At 35.0% G+C, this 18,642-nt stretch overlaps 1 protein-coding gene across 12 annotated transcripts in view; it reads left to right on the top strand.

Moving 5' to 3' along the window:
- The window catches only part of LOC105498394 (coiled-coil domain containing 178), a 506,590-nt gene that overhangs the window by 78,900 nt on the left and 409,048 nt on the right, over positions 1-18,642 (top strand). For all 12 annotated transcript variants that reach the window (XM_071085481.1, XM_011770472.3, XM_011770477.3 and 9 more), the window contains 3 exons: positions 1,820-1,842; positions 9,142-9,224; positions 11,812-12,012. In XM_071085481.1, coding sequence (XP_070941582.1) covers positions 1,820-1,842; positions 9,142-9,224; positions 11,812-12,012 — 307 coding nt within the window. The remainder of the gene's footprint in view (positions 1-1,819; positions 1,843-9,141; positions 9,225-11,811; positions 12,013-18,642) is intronic.

The following is an 18,642-nucleotide window of genomic DNA, read 5'->3' on the forward strand; positions in this document are numbered from 1 at the left end:
GAGGTACCACATATACAACAGTGGTCTCATGAAATTACATTATTGTATTTTTACTGTACCTTGTCTATATTTTGATATGTTTAGATACACAAATACATTGTGCTATACTTGTCTACAGCATTCAGTATGGTAACACACTGTGCATGTTTGTAACCTAGGAGCAATAGGCTATACCACTGAGGTTTGTATAAATATACTCTATGATGTTTGCACAATGACAGAATTGCCTAGCAATGCATTTCTGAGAATGTATCACTGTCATTAAGTGACACATGACTGTATATGTGTATATTAATGTGGATGTGTGTGTGTTTACACACACATGCATACACATATATATCATATAATTTTTTTGTTCAGATTTTGGTAGGATATGGGAACTAGAGAGAAGTAATCATGTATGCCAAATAAACATCTTGAATTAGAGATAATCTATGAAACCTGTAACATTCTGGTTTTGCATTTTTGGTAATTTATGACTTATACAACCCAAGGTACTCTTAGAATATATCTGTAGAAAATAACCCCTGCCAATGACTTTATAGGCCAGAAAAGGCATAATATTATGGAAAACTAAATATGTGAACTCACGTGTAATTTTGTATTCACTACTCTTTGGTAACACATTAAAATTCAATAGATGTCATGTACTTCTGACAGTTAGGAAAGTCTTTTGGGAATAAATAGCATTTGAAGTGTCCCTTGATGAATGTGTAAGATTTAGAATCACAGAGACAAAGGTCAGAACAATTAGGTAGGGTTAAGAATAAAACAATATGAATAGATAGGAGATTTGTGTACTTCTTGGGAAACAACTGTAAACCAATAAGTTTCTGAGACAGGTCTTAATCAATTTAGAGGTTTATTTTGCCAAGGTTAAAAACCATGGTCCATGACAGCCTCAGGAGGTCTCAAGAGCATAAGCCCAAGGTGATTGGGTTACAGCTTCATTTTATACATTTTAGGGAAGCAGAAGTTACAGGGAAAGACATAAATCAATACATGCAAGTTGTATATTGGTTAGGCCTGGAAAGGTGGGACAGCTATAAATAGGGACTTCTAGGTCATAGGTGAATTCAGGTTTCCTGATTGATAATTGGTTGAAAGATATGACTTGCCTGAATTGTTGAATTCACCATTAAAAAAAGAAAAAAAAAAAAGCCAAAGTTCTTGTCATATTGATGAAGCCTCCAGGTAGCAGGCTTCAGAGAGAATAGATGGTGAATGTCTCATATCAGACCTTGAAAGATGTCAGGCTCACTAAAAAGGACCTAGTAAGGGCAAGAGCTTCTCTACAGAATGCAAATTTCTGCCACAAAAGACGGTTTTGAAGGACCGTTTCAGAATATGTCAAAGAAATATATTTTGGAGTGAAATACTTTGATTTCTTTCAAGGCCTGTTATCTGTCAGGTGATGCTATATCAGAATCAGGTGGGAATTTGGTATATTATTGCTACAAAGAATCTTTTTTGTTTATCTTAAGATTTCTGTTTTAATTTTAAAGCTGGTCTGTTGTGTCTAGATTACAAAGGCAGGAGGTCATAATGAGTCATGTCTAATCCCCTTTCCCATCATGTCCTTAACTAGTTTTTTAGATTTCTTTGGGGTCCCCTTGGCCAAGAGTTGGGGGGAACTACTCAGTCAGTTGGGGGGCTTAGAATTTTATTTTTGGTTTACACAACCGAGAGTATAAGTAGACAAAAATATAGTGAAGTAGAGATATGTAAAGTAGAGAATTGACAAGTTTAAGTGACGTTTATTCACTGTTTTTTAATATGTTTAAGATTTGATTTTTATTGAGATCTTTTGTTTTGACAGTTTGAAACTTCTTTTGAAGAATGGTAAGAAAATTTCATGCTTTTTAAAACTATTTTATTTTTAATGTCAAAATTTCAGTCATCTGCTATAATCCAGTTTAGCTTCAAAAGGAATAGAAAATCGAATGCAAGATTTTTCACAATAGATATTACAATATATTTTTTAAAATATGAGAATTAGGACATCACTGATAATGGCAAAATAGAGATCTCCAGAGCTCCATCCCTCCACAAAAACAACTATAAAATTTGCAAAAACATTGGTCAGAATCAACTTTTGCAGAAATCTGGAATCCAGTAAAAATTTAATAACCAGTAGGGGAAAATTCAATGAAGAAGGAAGCTGCTGCATTGCATTAAGAGAGCACTGTGGCATTGTAATTTGCCTGCTCCGCATTCTCCAGCCTTCAGACTGGTGGCAGCTAGAAAGAGAGCAGTGCACACCTGTGGTGTAGATTCCTAGTGCCAGAGGGAATAATAGGAACATCATTCTCAAAGAATTGTGTTTGAGTGGTCTGATAGCTCCTGGAAAGACTAGCATAAGGACTTTGCTTGACTTGGAGCAATCACAAGGCTGGGGCTACTTACAGGCAGTGTTTGCAAAAAGCCTTTAAAGGCATATACTTGCCACAGCAGCCTGAGGCTATAGATAACAGCTAGGACAAGCATTAACCAGACCAAAATTCCTGTGAAAAAATAGGTTGGAAAAAGGGATAGATACATGAAGGAAAATCTCTCAATATACTCGAGATTTGAAAGAGCACAGAGGGCTGGAAGAATGTTCAAAAAATACTGAGAAGATCCTAATCTTACTTCTGGCTGACCTTTAAGATCTGCATAGGCAGGAATTGAAGGCAGAGTCAGTGTTGTAAACAGCCTAGGCAAGCCTGGAAGGATTACCCTAAGGGAGACCAAATCTGCTAAGATTGGAAAGTATTGTTTTTCTTTTTCCTTTCTTTTGTTTCCAGCCATTTAAGAGAACTCACACAAAACACTAGCTCACCAGTAAGCTAAGGAAACAGATTTCAATGATTACACATGACAAATAATACAGCCATTATGAGAGTGTTCCTGAAAGTCACTAAACAAACAATAACCCACTACAGACAGAAATAGCAAATCCAATTGTGTAATATGGTTTTTATTTCACATTAAAATATTCAAAATGTCCAGTTTTCAAAAAGTAGATATGAAGAATGCAAAGAAAAGAAAGTTTGGCTCATTCACAGTGAAAAAGGATAAATTCACATAAACTGTTCTCAAAGGAACCCAAAATTTGACTGGACAAAGATAAATCAATTGGCTTAAATTATCTTCAAAGAGATAAAGGAAACCCTGAACAAATAACTAAAGCAGAAAAGTGATGTTTCAACAAATGTAAAATCTCAAGATAAATTATAAAAATTAACCAAATAGAAATTCTAGGCAGGGCGCAGTGGCTCATGCCTGTAATCCCAACACTTTGGGAGGCTGAGGTGGGTAGATCATGTCAGGGGTTCAAGACCAGCCTGGCCAATATGGTGAAACCCCATCTTTACTAAAAAAAAAATACAAAAATTAGCTTGGCATGGTGGCATGCACCTGTAGTCCCAGCTACTCAGGAGGCTGAGGCAGGAGGATCACTTGAACCCAGAAGGCGGAGGTTGCAGCGAGCCAAGATCGTGCCACTGCACTCCAACCTGGGCGACAGGTGAGACTCTGTCTGAAAAAAAAAAAAAAAAAAAAAAAATTCTAAAGCCAAAAAATAAACTAACTGAAATTAAAAACTTCACTAGAAGGGTTCAGTAGCAGCTTTGACCAGTCAGAATAATCAGTGAACTTGATGATAGGTTAATAGAGATTATCTAGTCTAAGAAAGAAGAAAGACAAGAGAATAAAGAAAAATGAAAAGTGCCTAATAAGCCTAAGGGATACCATCAAGCATAATAGCAGTCAAAAAGTGTGAGAAGAAAGGGATAGAGAATGAAAAAATATTTGAAGAAACACTGGCTAAGAAACTCCTCAATTTGATAAAGACTTAAATCTATGCATCCATCAAACTCAGTGAACTCCAAATAAAATCAAGTCAAACAGATCCACACCAATATACATTTTAGTTAACGTGTCAAATGCCTGGGACAAAGAGAATCTTGAAAACAGCACAAGAGAAGCAACTTTTCATGTACCAGGGACCCTCAGTAAGATTAACAGTGAATTTTTCATTAGGAATTGTGGAAGTCAGAATGCAGTGGGGTGACACATTTAAATGCCAGAAGGAAAAAAAGAAACTGCCAATGAAGAATTCTGAATCCAGCAAGAATATCCTTCAAAAAGAAAGGAGAAATGAAGGCATTCTCAGATAAACCAAAGGGGTGTATCACTAGCAGTCCAGTTCTATAAGAATCCTATAAGTAGTCTTTCAGGCTGAAATGAAAGGACACTAGAGAGTAACTGGAAGCCATATGATAAAATAATAAACAATAATAAAGTTAACTTCAAAGGTAAGTGTTAAATCCAGTATAAGTGTATTTTTGTTTTGTAATTCTGATTTGTTTCCCTATGTGATTATAAGGTCAAATGGATAAAATTCATAATAATAAATTTCTGCTAATGAACACAAAATGGATAACTATGTAATTGGTGAAACTGATACCATAAGAGAAAGGGCAGAGATGTAAAGGAACAGAGTTCTTTATATATAACTAGATAGGTATACTAGTGAAGCTACATTGATTTTAATTCAGGTTTTATAGAGTTAAGGTATTAATTGTAATCCTCAGGATAAACACTTAAGATTCTACTTTAAAAAATACAGGAAAACAAAAGACAGGCAAACTAAACAATATATAGAAAAAAATCAACTAGTTACAAAGAAGGCAGTTATGGAGGAGTTCAGAAATAAATAATATAGAAAATGAATAGCAAAATGGCAAAAATAAGCCCTTATCAGTAATTAATTTATATGTAAATGAATTAAACTCTTCAATTGAAAGGTAGAACATGGTAGAATGGATAAAAATAGATAATCCAACTATATTCTGTCTGTAAGAGTCTCACCTGAGATACAAAAGCATAAGTAGTTTACAAGCAGAAGGATGAAAAACCATATTCCATGCAAATAGTAAGTAAAAGAGAGCTGGAGTGACTATACCAATGTCACACAAAATAGGCTTTAAATCAAAGCCTGTTACAGAAGACAAAAGACTTGATTCATTGATAAAAGTGTCATTCTACCAAGAAGATATATAAACTATAAATATAACACACCTAACAATATAACCTCAAAACAGACATATAAACTAACGGAAGTGAAGGGAATAATAGACTGTTCTACCACGGGATTTTGAGAATTTAATGCCCCCACTTCCAATAATGGATAAAATAACTAAACAGAAGATCAGTAAATAAATAGACTTGAATAACATGAACCAACTAGACCTAACCAGTTTATACAGAATACTCCACTTAACAACAGCAGAAAACACATTCTTCTCATGTGCACATGGACCATTCTTCAGCGCAGATCATGTATTACACCACAAAACAAATTTAAATGAGACTAAAAAGATCAAAATTATACATGGTATTTTTTCTGACCCAATAGAATGAAACTGGAAATCAATAACAAATGGAAACCTGGAAATTTCATATATATGTGGAAATTAAACAAATCATGTTTTACAAACCAGTAAGTCAAAGCAGTAATCACAGGGGAAATTAGAAAACACCTTGAGGTGAGTGAAAATGAAAACACAATGTAGTTAAACTTACAAAATGCAGCAAAAGTAGTACACAGAGGGAAATTTAGAGCTATAAATGCTTACATTTAAAAAGGGGATCTCAAATCCAGTAACCTAACTTTATACCTTAAGGAAGTAGAAGAGGAGGAGTATGCTAAACCCAAAGTTAGCAAAAGGAAGGAAATAAAGGTTAAAGTAGAAATAAATGAAATAGAGACTAGAAAAGCAGTACACAGAATCAATAAAAACAAAAGTTGTTTCTTTGAAAAGAACAATGAAATTCACAAACCTTTAGCTAAACCAAAAATAAAAAGAAGACTCAATTACAAATTAAATAATACAAAATTTGAGACACTACAACAGATTCTGCAGAAATAAAGAGGATTATAAGAGGATACTAGGAACAAATGTGTATCAACAAACTATCGAAGATGAAAGAGACTAATTCCTAAAAACACGTAAACTACTAAAACTGTCTCAGGAAGAGGTAGAAAACCTGAACAGACCTATGACAAATAATGTGATTGAATCAATAACCAAAAACTTCCCCAACAAAAAAAAATCTCAGGACCACATGGCTTCACTGGTAAATTCTACTAAACATTGAAAGAAGAATTAATATCAGTCCTTCTCAAACTCTTCCAAAAAATCGAAGGGAATAATTTCTAAGTCATCTTATGATCCCAGCAACAACCTGATAGTGAAACCAGACAAAGACATCACAAGCAAACTATAGAATATACATGAATATACATGACAGGCCAGGCACAGTAGCTCACACCTGTAATCCAAGTACTTTGGGAGGCCAAGGCAGAGGATCACTTGAGCCCAGAAGTTTGAGACAAGCCTAGGCAACATCGTCAAAACCCATCTCTACAAACAAACAAACAACAACAACAAAAAAATTAGCCAGGTGTGGTGGCACTTGCCCGTAGTCTTAGCTACTCCAGAGGCTGAGTTTGGAGGAGTGCTTGAGCCCAGGAGATCAAGTTTACAATGAACTGTGATTATGCCACTGTACTTCAGCCTGGACAACAAAACAAAACAAAGAAACAAAAAAATGACAAAATCCTCAACAAAATACTATCAACCTGAGTCCAGCAACGCATTAATATAATTATACACCCAGACGCGGTGGCTCACACCTGTAAACCCAGCACTTTGGGAGGCCGAGGCGGGTGGATCACCTGAGGTCAGGAGTTTGAGACCAGCCTAGTCAATATGGTGAAACCTGGTCTCTACTAAAAATACAAAAATTAGCCAGGCGTGATGGTGGGCGCCTGTAATCCTAGCTACTCAGGAGGCTGAAGCACAAGAATCACTTGAACCTGGGAGGCAGAGGTTGCAGTGAGCCAAGATCGCACCACGGCACTCCAACCTGGGTGACAGAGTGAGACTTTGTCTCAAAAAAAAAAAAAAAAAAAAAATTATACATCATGATCAGTGAGATTTATCCTAGAAATGCAAGAGTAGTTTAGCATACAAAAATTAGTTAAATGTGACACAAGCCCACACCTTTCATAAAACTACTTTGTAAGGGAATGTATTAAACACAATAAAGGATATTTATGAGAAACCTTTAGTTTATATTATACCCATGGTGAAGACTGAAAGTTTTCATGTTAAGAACAGGAGCAAAACAAGGATGCCCACTCTTTCCACTTTTCTTCAACATTAGAACTCTTGCATATGGCTGGTGTGAATATAAAATAGTTTAGACACCAAGAAACAGTTTGTTGGCTCCTCAAAAAGTGAAACCTAGAATTAGCTATCACTTAGCAATTTGACTCCAAGATATATATCCAAAAGTATTCAAAACATGTTCAAACAAAAATTCATATACAAATGTGCAGAACGTCTGTATTCACAGTAGCCAAAAGGTGGACACAATCCCCAAATCCATCAGTGGATTAATAGATAACCAAATGTGTTGTGTATACACAATGGAATATTATTCTACCATTAAAATAAATAAAATTCTACATACTGCAACATGGAGAAATCTTGAAACTATTATGCTAAGTTTAAAAAGTCACAAAAGGTCCCTTATATGATTCTGTTTCTATGAAATATTCATAAAAGTTCATCCACAAAGAGAGCAGATTAGTCATTGCTATGAAAGAGTGCATTGAAGAAAGGGAAAAGACTGCTTAATAAGTAGGGTATGTTCTTTTGAAGTGATGAAAATATATTGGAATGAGATGGGATGATAGTTGTACAATATTGTGAATGTATTAAATGCCACTAAAGTTTCCACTTTCAGATGTTTAATATTATGGGAATTTGGCTCAATAAAAAAATAGAAAAATTAGCATAGAATTTTACAGGTCCAAGAATTAACTGAACTTTATAAGATACACAAAATGATCTAATTATTATAATAATTTACTATATAATGTAAATGGTGTTAAAAGCCAGCAAGGAAAGTACTTTTAATAGTTAATGCTGGACAGTTATTTTTCAATTTTTTAAAAGAAAACAGATGAGAAAAAATACACTTTTCAACAAAAATATTCTGAAATAAATATGAAAACTAAAGGAAGAAAATATAAAGAATATTTCTCTGACCTTGGAATAGACAGACTTAGCTAAATAAGTTATGGAACAATGACAAGAAAAATAATTTGTAGCTATTAGAAATATAAAATGGTAGTAAAATACACTGAAAATAATTTCAATTAACTAAAGCAGAATGTATAATTGTGACTCTAATTTTATAAGAATTGAAATAACATTAGACTACTCTATGTGATCTCTGAAGAATAAATAAATATGGATTACATTATTTTTATGATTTTTTGGTATGTATATAGTTTTCTTAATTTAGAATACTTCTTTAATAAAAAATAATGTAATGAAAATTTCAAAAAGAAATTCTCAGCTTTGTTGTTGATACCAATTTTCTTGTAACTTTGATCAGAGAAAAAACACTTCTAAAAATGTATAATGAAGGCTAGTTTAGGATTCTAAAATCAGACCAGAGAAATATGGAGAAATGGTTTATTATTCAACATATAGAATTTTAGTTAGAAAGGAAATAACATTTTAATTTATAGTCACCTCTCAAGACACTACAGTTTAGTGTTGTCCAGTAGAACTTTCTATGATAATGAATGTTCTATATTTCTATTTTCCAACAGTGTAGCTGCTAGGAAGGAAATAACATTTTAATGTAGGTATTTTTCTAAAAGTTTATTATCTGAAATGATATTTTTACTCATTGTAATTTACATTGATTCCCCAGAAACTACTGAACTGAAATTACAGAAATAGCTCATCCAAATTATTCTCACAGAATACCCTTTGTCTTATAGAAACACTGTCTAGGAAAGACCAATTTCTTTTTAAAAAAATGTAGCTTTAATGTGTTCTCAAGACATTTTGGGTCATTTGTAACTAATTTTAAGTTTTTATTTACCATTAAGTGTAAATCCCATTACTTATTAGAATTTTGCTATATTAGTCTCCTATCTAGTAATATTATATTATATAGTAAGTTTCACCACAAATATTTAAAATTCAATTGAAGAGCATAACCTAAGATTTGTTTTACTAACTTCAAGAACTTCGCTCCTTTACTGCTTGTTTCTTTCCCATTATATAGGAGCAGAATTTCCACAAAAGACCTGAAAGAAGATTGGAGTGTAGCTACACCAGTGAAAGAGGTCAAACCAGAAGAAAAGAGAGGTAAAGTTGTTCCTCCTACTTGAATAACTGTAATTATATTTAAAAGCTCATTGACTTTATTTAATATATTTCTAATTGTCACAATAATCATGTTTAAGAGTTTTATAATTATTATGAATGTTTAATAGACAAAATAGTCCTCTGTATTGTTTGATTAAGCATTCATTCAACAAGTATTTATTAGTGAATATTATACACCAAATACTTGTTTAGGTGCTGAGTATTTAATGATGGCTGTCCACTTCTCAAGATGCTATTTGTAGTTTAGTGTTGCCCAATAGAACTTTCTGTGATAATCAATGTTCTATGTCTATACTGTTCAGTGGAGCAGCTACTAGCCACGTACAGCTGTTGAACCCTTGAAATGTGGCTAGTGAGACTGAGGAACTTAATTTTTAAGTTTAATGTGAATTAAGTCACATATAAATGTAAATGGTTGCGTGTGGGTGATGACTACCGTATTGAAAATTGCAGCTCTAGTATGTATTTAAGTTGTGATAAATATTCTTGTCACAATTCATAAAATACATAATATTTTATATACTGGGGTAAAATTTGTGTTAACACTACTTTAGTGTATTTAAATCTATTATTGAGATTTTATGTCGCACCTCCTCTTCCAATGGGTTAAAAAATAGCGACTGTGTGACTGCTGAACGTGCACTTGTAACCATTATTTCATACTCCCATCTAGCAGAAAATCATTGTCTTTATTGTCCAAAAACAACACAAAAAAGAAATGCATTAAAAAATTTCGCTAAAATTTTTTAGCAAAAAATTGCTAAATCCTTGATTGAAGACTAATAAACTCAGGACTTTTTAAAAACAAGAATATTTTGTTTTTCAAAGTTTTCATTCATAGCAAAGGTTTGTTTTTACTGTTTTATTTTTCATTATTTGTGCCTACAGTGAAGATGAGGACCTTAATCATTACTTACCAAGTTTTCACACAACAAATGCTGAGAGAAAAAATAGATATATTAACAATCACAACTACAGTTCCATTAGCTACAATTATATTTATTATCAATATGTACCTTTGAGGTCTAAAACATACAACAATAGCAGGATGAGGAAGATTTGTTGTAATTAAGGGCTTATGCTAAAAAATTGCAGGTAGTTGCTTAGAACAGTAATATGAAACTGCAAAACTGAGATGGCACTCAAGAAAAAAAAAATGAGATGTTAAATACAATGAATTTGAGGCATCCCGAGTTACCGATACAGCATTTGTTTAAGAATTTATTATTGAAATAGTATAAAAGACAGCTCCTAGAAATATAATGAACACCTTTGCTAAAACACGTATACATTCAATCAGAAGTATTTTAATTATAAGTGATATTAATTTATTTATATATTCCAGACTGAAATCTTGTTATTGTAATTGATTATAGAATGAATCATAAATTGGCTGGAGAACACAATGATGAGTGAATATGTTTTCATTTTAAAAAGACAATTAATGATTTAAAGTATCCAAGATGTGGTAGAATTTGACAAAAGAAAACAATAGATTCAAAGACAGCAAATAAAGGACCAATGTAGAGAAAATCATTTTTATGCATTAAAAATAGGGAAACTGGTTTTATAAGAATGCTTCTGAAGCAGCATGCTGGATTTCTTTGAGAAGTCCAATGGGTTAAAAAATAGCAACTGTGTGACTGCTGAGCTTGCACTTCTAACCATTATTTAATACTTCCATCTACCAGAAAATCATTGTCTTTATTGTCCAAAAGCAACACAAAAAAGAAATGTGTTAGTTTTCTTTCTTCTTGATGCAGGTTAGCTATTTTTCCTCTAGCCTCAGTTCTTTGGGGGCCTTGTCTCTTTAACACTTTGTATTTATGTGTTTATATAACATTTTGGCAAAAGTCAGTGTTTATAAGCATAAATCCTACAAGGATAGGACTCCTATCTGTCTTCTTTACCTTCCTTATCTCCTGCGACGACCATGTGCTTGTTCCCTGGAATATAATAGGCTCTGCACATATTTCTTTCATAAATGGTCGAATGAGTACCCATGGTACTAATTTTGTTAACGTTAAGCCACATCATTCCAGAACTGTGAAACAGGAATCACAAATATTTCTCATTAAAGGAGTTAATTCAGGGTTAATTTAGTATTACAACTAATTAAATATAGTTTCAAAATTCCAGTGAATTCCTGGCAAAGCTAAGTAGAGAAGTTCTTACTGGATGAGACTGAAGAATATGACTTGTTTCTAGGAACCATCTATCATTATTCAGTATTTACCTGATGTAATCTTTATGGTATGTTTTCTTATAGAATAGGAGGAAACACACACATAATTTTAAAATAAAGCTGTATAGTATAGCTTATGTTGGTTGAGATTTAGCTATTGTAATTATTTTATAAAATGATTATTAAAAATAGGTCTTCAAAGTTTATAATCAATCTTACGTTTGTATTATAATAAAACTGTCTTTAAAAAGCGAATTCATTTTTCTAACATTCTCTTATTAAATATATATTAAAAATAATAATACAACTAAGACCCATGTTCCCATCATCCAGCTTATTGACTGATTTATTAACAAATATGAACATATATATCTGTTTAAGATGAAAAGTGTCCAGAGTTAAAGCAGGAAATGGAAACATTGCTCTCAGAGGCCGTTCATCTCATTAAAAGTCTAGAAACTGACCGGGCAGAAGCTGAAGCAGCTTTAAAACGACAAAGATCAAGAAAGAACATGATTAACTTGAAAATTGACTCTTGGTCAGTCTGGAAACTTCAAGAACTCCCATTGGCTGTGCAGAAAGGTAATAATCGGGATTTTTATATTACTTCTTACTCTGTTGGAGGTACAGATAATTAATTACAGGTCTGTGTATTTAAAAAAAAATTGTCCTAGTGCCAAGGCTCACACCTGTAATCCCACACACTTTGGGAGGCTGGGGCGGGCAGATCACTTAAGCCCAGGAATTCGAGACCAGCCTAAGAAACATAGTGAAACCCTGTCTCTACAAAAATACAAAAATTAGCCAGGTATGGTGGGACTCACCTGTAGTCTCAGCAACTTGGGAGTCTGAGGTGGGAAGATTGATTGAGCCCAGGAGATTGAGGCTGCAGTGAGCCTTGGGTGACAGAGTGAGATCCTGTCTCAAAAAATAAATAAATATCACCTGTTTAGAGTGACTGTATTATTTTGCATATAAACCAGCACTTTTGAAAGATGTTATTGAAGATAATGGTGGGTTCACAGATGCAAATTGTGAGACTGCACTCGGCAAACTTGGACCTGATGTCCTTTCGGTGTGTTAGAAATCCAATGGCATTTATGGTACCTACAGAACATGCAAATATTTGGCATCTATCCTATAATGACTACACTATTTGAATTTCTAGAACTTTAGGAATTTAAAGTGATTGCCAGTTGGTGTCATTAGCCACATTTTTAAGTCTAGGATAATTGAAAGAGTTTTAAGTCATATTTTAAGCACTAAATGCATATGCTTTTGAGAATTTAATAGTAAATTTGCTTTGGGAACTTCTAGCAGGTAACAAAACCTAAAATGTTTCCAGGAGTCATACAGGTAACAGAGGTTTAAGAGGGAAATTCTTTTAGCTCACAGAGTGAGGGAACTATGGTGAAGGATTAAAGAATCTAAAGGTATTGGATTTTGTTGTTGTTGTTGTTCTACAAACCCTGTGCCTATGAAAATATGCCTGACTCCCTGACTCTGCCTGAAGCTGGAAGATTTTTACTCTCTCATAGGATAAAAATTTTAATTCAGGATGCACATGTTTTGTAAGAGATTTTTATTAATATTAGGGTGCCCATATATGATCTATCATTTAAACCAAGAAATCTTTGAGAGAAAAAAAGGACATTATTAATTATTACCCAGACCAACAGCCATTAATTCAAATTATAGGTCATAGTGTACTCATATTTAGACCTTTGTTATAATTTTATGTCTTCTAAGGCTTAGTTACCAAAGTAGGGTATATGAATTCCAGAGAGTTGCAAGAAAAGATTAGAACTTTTATTTATATTTGTAAATTTTATCATTTTTTAAATTTTCTTTTTGAATAGAATTTATACTGTGTATGCTCCACTAATACAGTAGATTTATATAATTTATAAATATGTGTGTGTGTGTGTGTGTGTATGTGTGTGTGTACGCGCTTTAGAGGCAATGAGGCTACCACAGTGTCAGAAAAGACACCCTGGGAAATTCTGGATCCCCGTAGATTCTTGACAGACTCTATTCACATTGACAGGAGTCATCCACAATTTTCCTAATTGTTTGGGAGGTTCTTCCTTGTTAGTAGTAGTAGAAAAAATACGGAGGGAAGGTTTTATTGAATTGTTTGCTGATAAATTTATATATAATCTCATATACCCTTTGTAATAGTACTTAGATATTGTAGTTCTAGCAGTTCTACTTTAGGAGTTCTTGAAATAAATTTAAGTTGAGATACATGTGTGCACATTATAGTTACTTAATAAATGTGTTTTGAACTATGGAATAAATATTTGTCATGGGTGACAACTTATTGTTGGGTTCTTTTAATCAATAAAAGATCTACTTAGAAAACAGATTTATGTTCATCTGCTCTATTTTATGTAAGTAGCCACTATATGCAATGAAATTTAAATTCATTATGGTTATGTATTTTTTAAAGTTAATAGCTGTCTCTTTGAAACATATTCCTTACAGGTAATGTGTTCTCAGGAATCTTCTGCCTTTATATTATTTATGTAGAATATAGTCTCTAAATTTTATGAATTTGTTTACAAAGTATAAAGTCATATTTTTATAGTCTTTAGATTCTCAAAAGTATATAGCTTGTAAGACAGGAAAAATTTTAATCTCCTTAACAAACTTAAGTATTATATTTGTTATAAATTTAGATACTTTTCAAAAATAAAATTAAGGAAACTCACTTCTTTCTAGATATTTTCTGGTCAGTCCTACAGATTTATCTTTCCTCCCAACTCCCCAATCCCACTTATATCTTTTGTTTTGTGACCCAGGAGGCTGATTCATAGTGGACTGCATCCAAGATATTGTTTGCATTCTATCTTCCTGTTGGGTTCAACCAATGAGAATCAGTGGCAAGAGACCATGGGGAGATAATGGAGATGGGTGAGGCAGGGGTATTTATAGCACTGACTGCCCCGCTCTCCATCTGGTCACTTTAAGCTGACTGCATGCCTCTCCTGAAAATGACAGCCCTTGCCATCCAACATGTAGCCAGTTATCTAGCAAATGCTTTTTGTTTTCCCTATCAAAAAAGATAACTAGAAATAAGCTTACCATCATGAATTTGGTAGTATATGATCCTACAAATTATAAAGTTGGATATGCATAAGAGTGTTCCTTTGCAAAATAAAAGTGTGCTTATATTATGTTGTACCCAAACATTATCTGAAGACACAACTAAACTTGTGACTCAGGCTCCTCGGGTATTCCCATTGTACCTGCTTCTATATATTCCCTGTATTTCCCATAATCTACACTATGGCTCCATGAGTACTTTCCTATGACAATCTGATGAAAGAGGAAAAAAAAAAAAAAAACACAGCCCTGGTTTCTGAATGAATTTGAATAGTATGTAGACATAATTTGGAGAATTACTGCATTCCAGTCACTTGATGGGGAGGGTGAAAGCTAATCACCCCAGTGGGCAGAATTTTAAGTACTCTTTGAAGAAGGAGAAATGGCTCAAGAAACATATGGGAAGTGGCAAAAGGGAAAGCAGAGTGTCAGGGAATTTGAAAATAAATGAATGTAAGACTGCTAAAAAGAAGTCTGGGAAGGTAAGAGATGACCTTTGGAAAGGATAGATTACAAAGATCATTATGTCCCATATAAATGCTCACCAGAATGCCTCTGCTATGGAAGATGGTCTCAGTAATTAATGGAATGTTAAATCTTCCATTTCGTTTTGAATTGTTTTGTCTTGTTAATTATTCAGTTATTACTACAATCATGCTTTGTAACAACCACCTTGGAACTCAGTGGCTTGCAACAATAAGCATCTTCTTATTTGCTGATGGCTCTGTGAGTTGGCTAGGGAAGCTCTTCTTCAGGCCGTATATCCAATGGCCTTGGCTCAAGGCTGTATGTTGGGTTCAGGACAGCTTCATGTGTCTGTCATCCACTTTGCTAGCACCTTCCCAGGAGTAAGGTTTTCATGTGGCAAATTGCAAGAATACAAAATGGGTGAATAGAAACATAGTATGCTGCTCAAAATGTCAGCTTGGAGCTGGCATACCTTCACTTCTCACATCCATTTGGAGATACAATTCAAGTTGAGATTGGGTGGGGACATAGCCAAAATAAGTATCACATCCAAACCAAGAATCTGTATGATAAGAAGTTATCTCTATCCCAAGGGAGAGGGTAGTGAACAACAAATCTATCATATCTTGTTTCTATAACTATTCCTGATATTGAGTTTATTCTATGATTTCAACATATTTCATAGTAATCTCATCTTCAATTGTTAATTATATTCTGTAGAAATCCAATAAGCCTTGGATTACTTTTGTCTCTACTAGAATCCTAGGAGTTTCACTGGTTCTAGATCAGTTTTCATACTCATTTCTTAGCTGAATTGTGATCTCTAAACCTTCTTAAGTTTCAAGTTAGAGTTTTTTATTTCCTTGAAGTCATTATTTTTCTCCCCAGGGTCATTTTCTGAGTTTTTTTTAATCCTTGCCAAACTGTTTAAGCCCAAAGTTGTCAGTAAATTTTTAATAGGTAAATAAATTTATTTCCTAGTTTTAGGTCTGTATTAGTTTGTTTTCACACTGCTGATAAAGATATACCTGAGACTGGGAAGAAAAAGAGGTTTAATTGGACTTAACAGTTTCACATGGCTGGGGAGGCCTCAGAATCACAGCAGGAGGCTAAAGGCACTTCTTACATGGTGGTGGCAAGAGAAAAATCAGGAAGAAGTAAAAGTGGAAAAACCCCTGATAAGCCCATCAGATCTCGTGAGACTTATTCACTAACATGAGAATAAATGAGAAAGACTGGACCCTATGATTCAGTTACCTCCCCTTGGTCCCTCCCACAACATGTCAGAATTCTGGGAGATACAATTCAAGTTGAGGTTTGAGTGGAGACACAGCCAAACCATATCATTCCACTCCTGGCCCCTCCAAATCTCATGTCCTCATATTTCAAAACCAATCATTCCTTCCCAACAGCCCCCCAAAGTCTTAATTCATTTCAGCATTAACCCAACAGTCCACAGTTCAAAGTCTCATCTAAGACAAGGCAAGTCCCTTCTGCCTATGAGCTTGTAAAATCAAAAGCAAGCTAGTTACTTCCTAGGTACAATGAAGGTACAGGTATTGGGTAAATATGGTTGTTCCAAATGTGAGAGATTGGCCAAAACAGAGGGGTTTCAGGGCCCATGCAAGTCCAAAATCCAATGGGGCAGCCAAATTTTAAGGCTCCAAAATGATCTCCTTTGACTCTAGGTCTCACATTCAGGTCACACTGATGCAAAAGGTGGGTTCCCGTGGTCTTAGGCAGCTCTACCCCTGTGGCTTTGCAAGGTATGGCCTCCCTCATGACTGCTTTCATGGGCTGGCATTAAGTGTCTGTGGCTTTCCCAGGCACATGTGCAAGCTGTGGGTGGATCTACCATTCTGGGCTCTGGAGGATGGTGACCCTCTTCTCACAGCGCCACTGGGCAGTGCCCCAATAGGGACTCTACTGGGGGCTCCAACCCCACATTTCTCTTCCTCATTGCCCTAGCAGAGGTTCTATGTGAGGGCCCCACCCTTGCAGCAAACTTTTGCCTGGATATCCAGGCATTTCCATACATCTGAAATCTAGGTGGAGGTTCTGAAACCTCATTTCTTCTGTGCACTCGCAGGCTCAACACCATGTGGAAGCTGCCAAGGCTTGGGGCTTCCACCCTCTGAAACCACAACCTGAGCTCTATGTTGGCCCCTTTCAGCCATGGCTGGAGTGGCTGTGACATAGGGCACCAACTCCCTAGTCTTCACACAGCATGGGGACCCTGGACCTGGTCCACGAAACCACTTTTTCTTCTTGGGCCTCCAGGCTTGTGATGGGAGGGTCTGCCATGAAGGTCTCTGACATGGCTGGAGACATTTTCCCTGTGGTCTTGGGGATTAACATTAGGCTTCTTGCTACTTATGCAAATTTCTGCAGCCAGCTTGAATTTCTCAAAAAATGGGTTTTTCTTTTCTACTGAATTGTCGGGCTGCAAATTTTCTGAACTTTTGTGCTGTTTCCCTTTTAAAATGGAATGCTTTTAAAAGCACCCAAGTCACCTCTTGAATGCTTCGCTGCTTAGAAATTTCTTCCACCAGATATCCTACATCATTTCTCTCAAGTTCAAAGTTCCATACATCTCTAGGGCAGGGGCAAAATGCCACCAGTCTCTTTGCTAAAACATAACAAGAGTCACCTTTGCTCAAGTTTCCAACAAGTTTCTTAGCTCTGTCTGAGACCACCTCATTCTGGACCTTATTGTTAATATCACTCTCAGCATTTTTGTCAAAGCCATTCAACAAGTCTCTAGGAGGTTCCAAACTTTCCCACATTTTCCTATCTTCTTCTGAGCCCTCCAAACTGTTCCAGCCTCTGCCTGTTACCCAGTTCCAAGGTCGCTTCCACATTTTTGGCTATCTTTTCAGCAACACCCCACTCCTGGTACCAATTTACTGTAGTAGTCCGTTTTCATGCTGCTGATGAAGAGATACCCAAGCCTGGGAAGAAAAAGAGGTTTAATGGAGTTACAGTCCCACATGGCTGAGGAGGCCTCAGAATTATGGCCAGAGATGAAAGGCACTTCTTACATGGCAGTGGCAAGAGAAAAATGAGGAAGAAGCAATAACAGAAACCCCTGATAAACCCATCAGATCTCATGAGACTTATTCACTATCACAAGAAGAGCATGGGAAAGACCCCCACCCCCCGAATCAGTTACCTCCCCTGAGTCCCTTCCACAGCACATGGGAATTCTGGGAGATACAATTCAAGTTGAGATTTGTGTGGGGACACAGCCAAAACATATCAAGGTCTCTTCCATATTCTATTGCTTCTTGAGTCATTTTCAGTAATTTATATCTTCTGAAGAATTTGTCCATTTCACTATAGTTATCTAGTTTGCTCGCCTAAATGTTTTTCATGAAATTCTCTTATAATTAATTTCTGTAATAGTAGTAGTGATGGTATCTTTTTCATTCCTAATTTTGGTAATTTGTGCCTTGTGTCTTTATATCATGGTCATTCCAGCAAAAGATTTCTCAATTTTGTTGATCTTTTTAAAAAGTCCACTTTTGCTTCCTTTATTGATTACTATGTTTCAGCTTTTATACCATTGAATTTTTTCCTCTGATTGCCCATATCTTATTTGCTTTGGGAATAATTTAAACCTGCTATATTTCTCTT

This window comes from Macaca nemestrina, chromosome 19 (assembly GCF_043159975.1).
Source record: "Macaca nemestrina isolate mMacNem1 chromosome 19, mMacNem.hap1, whole genome shotgun sequence".
Lineage (NCBI taxonomy): Eukaryota > Metazoa > Chordata > Mammalia > Primates > Cercopithecidae > Macaca > Macaca nemestrina.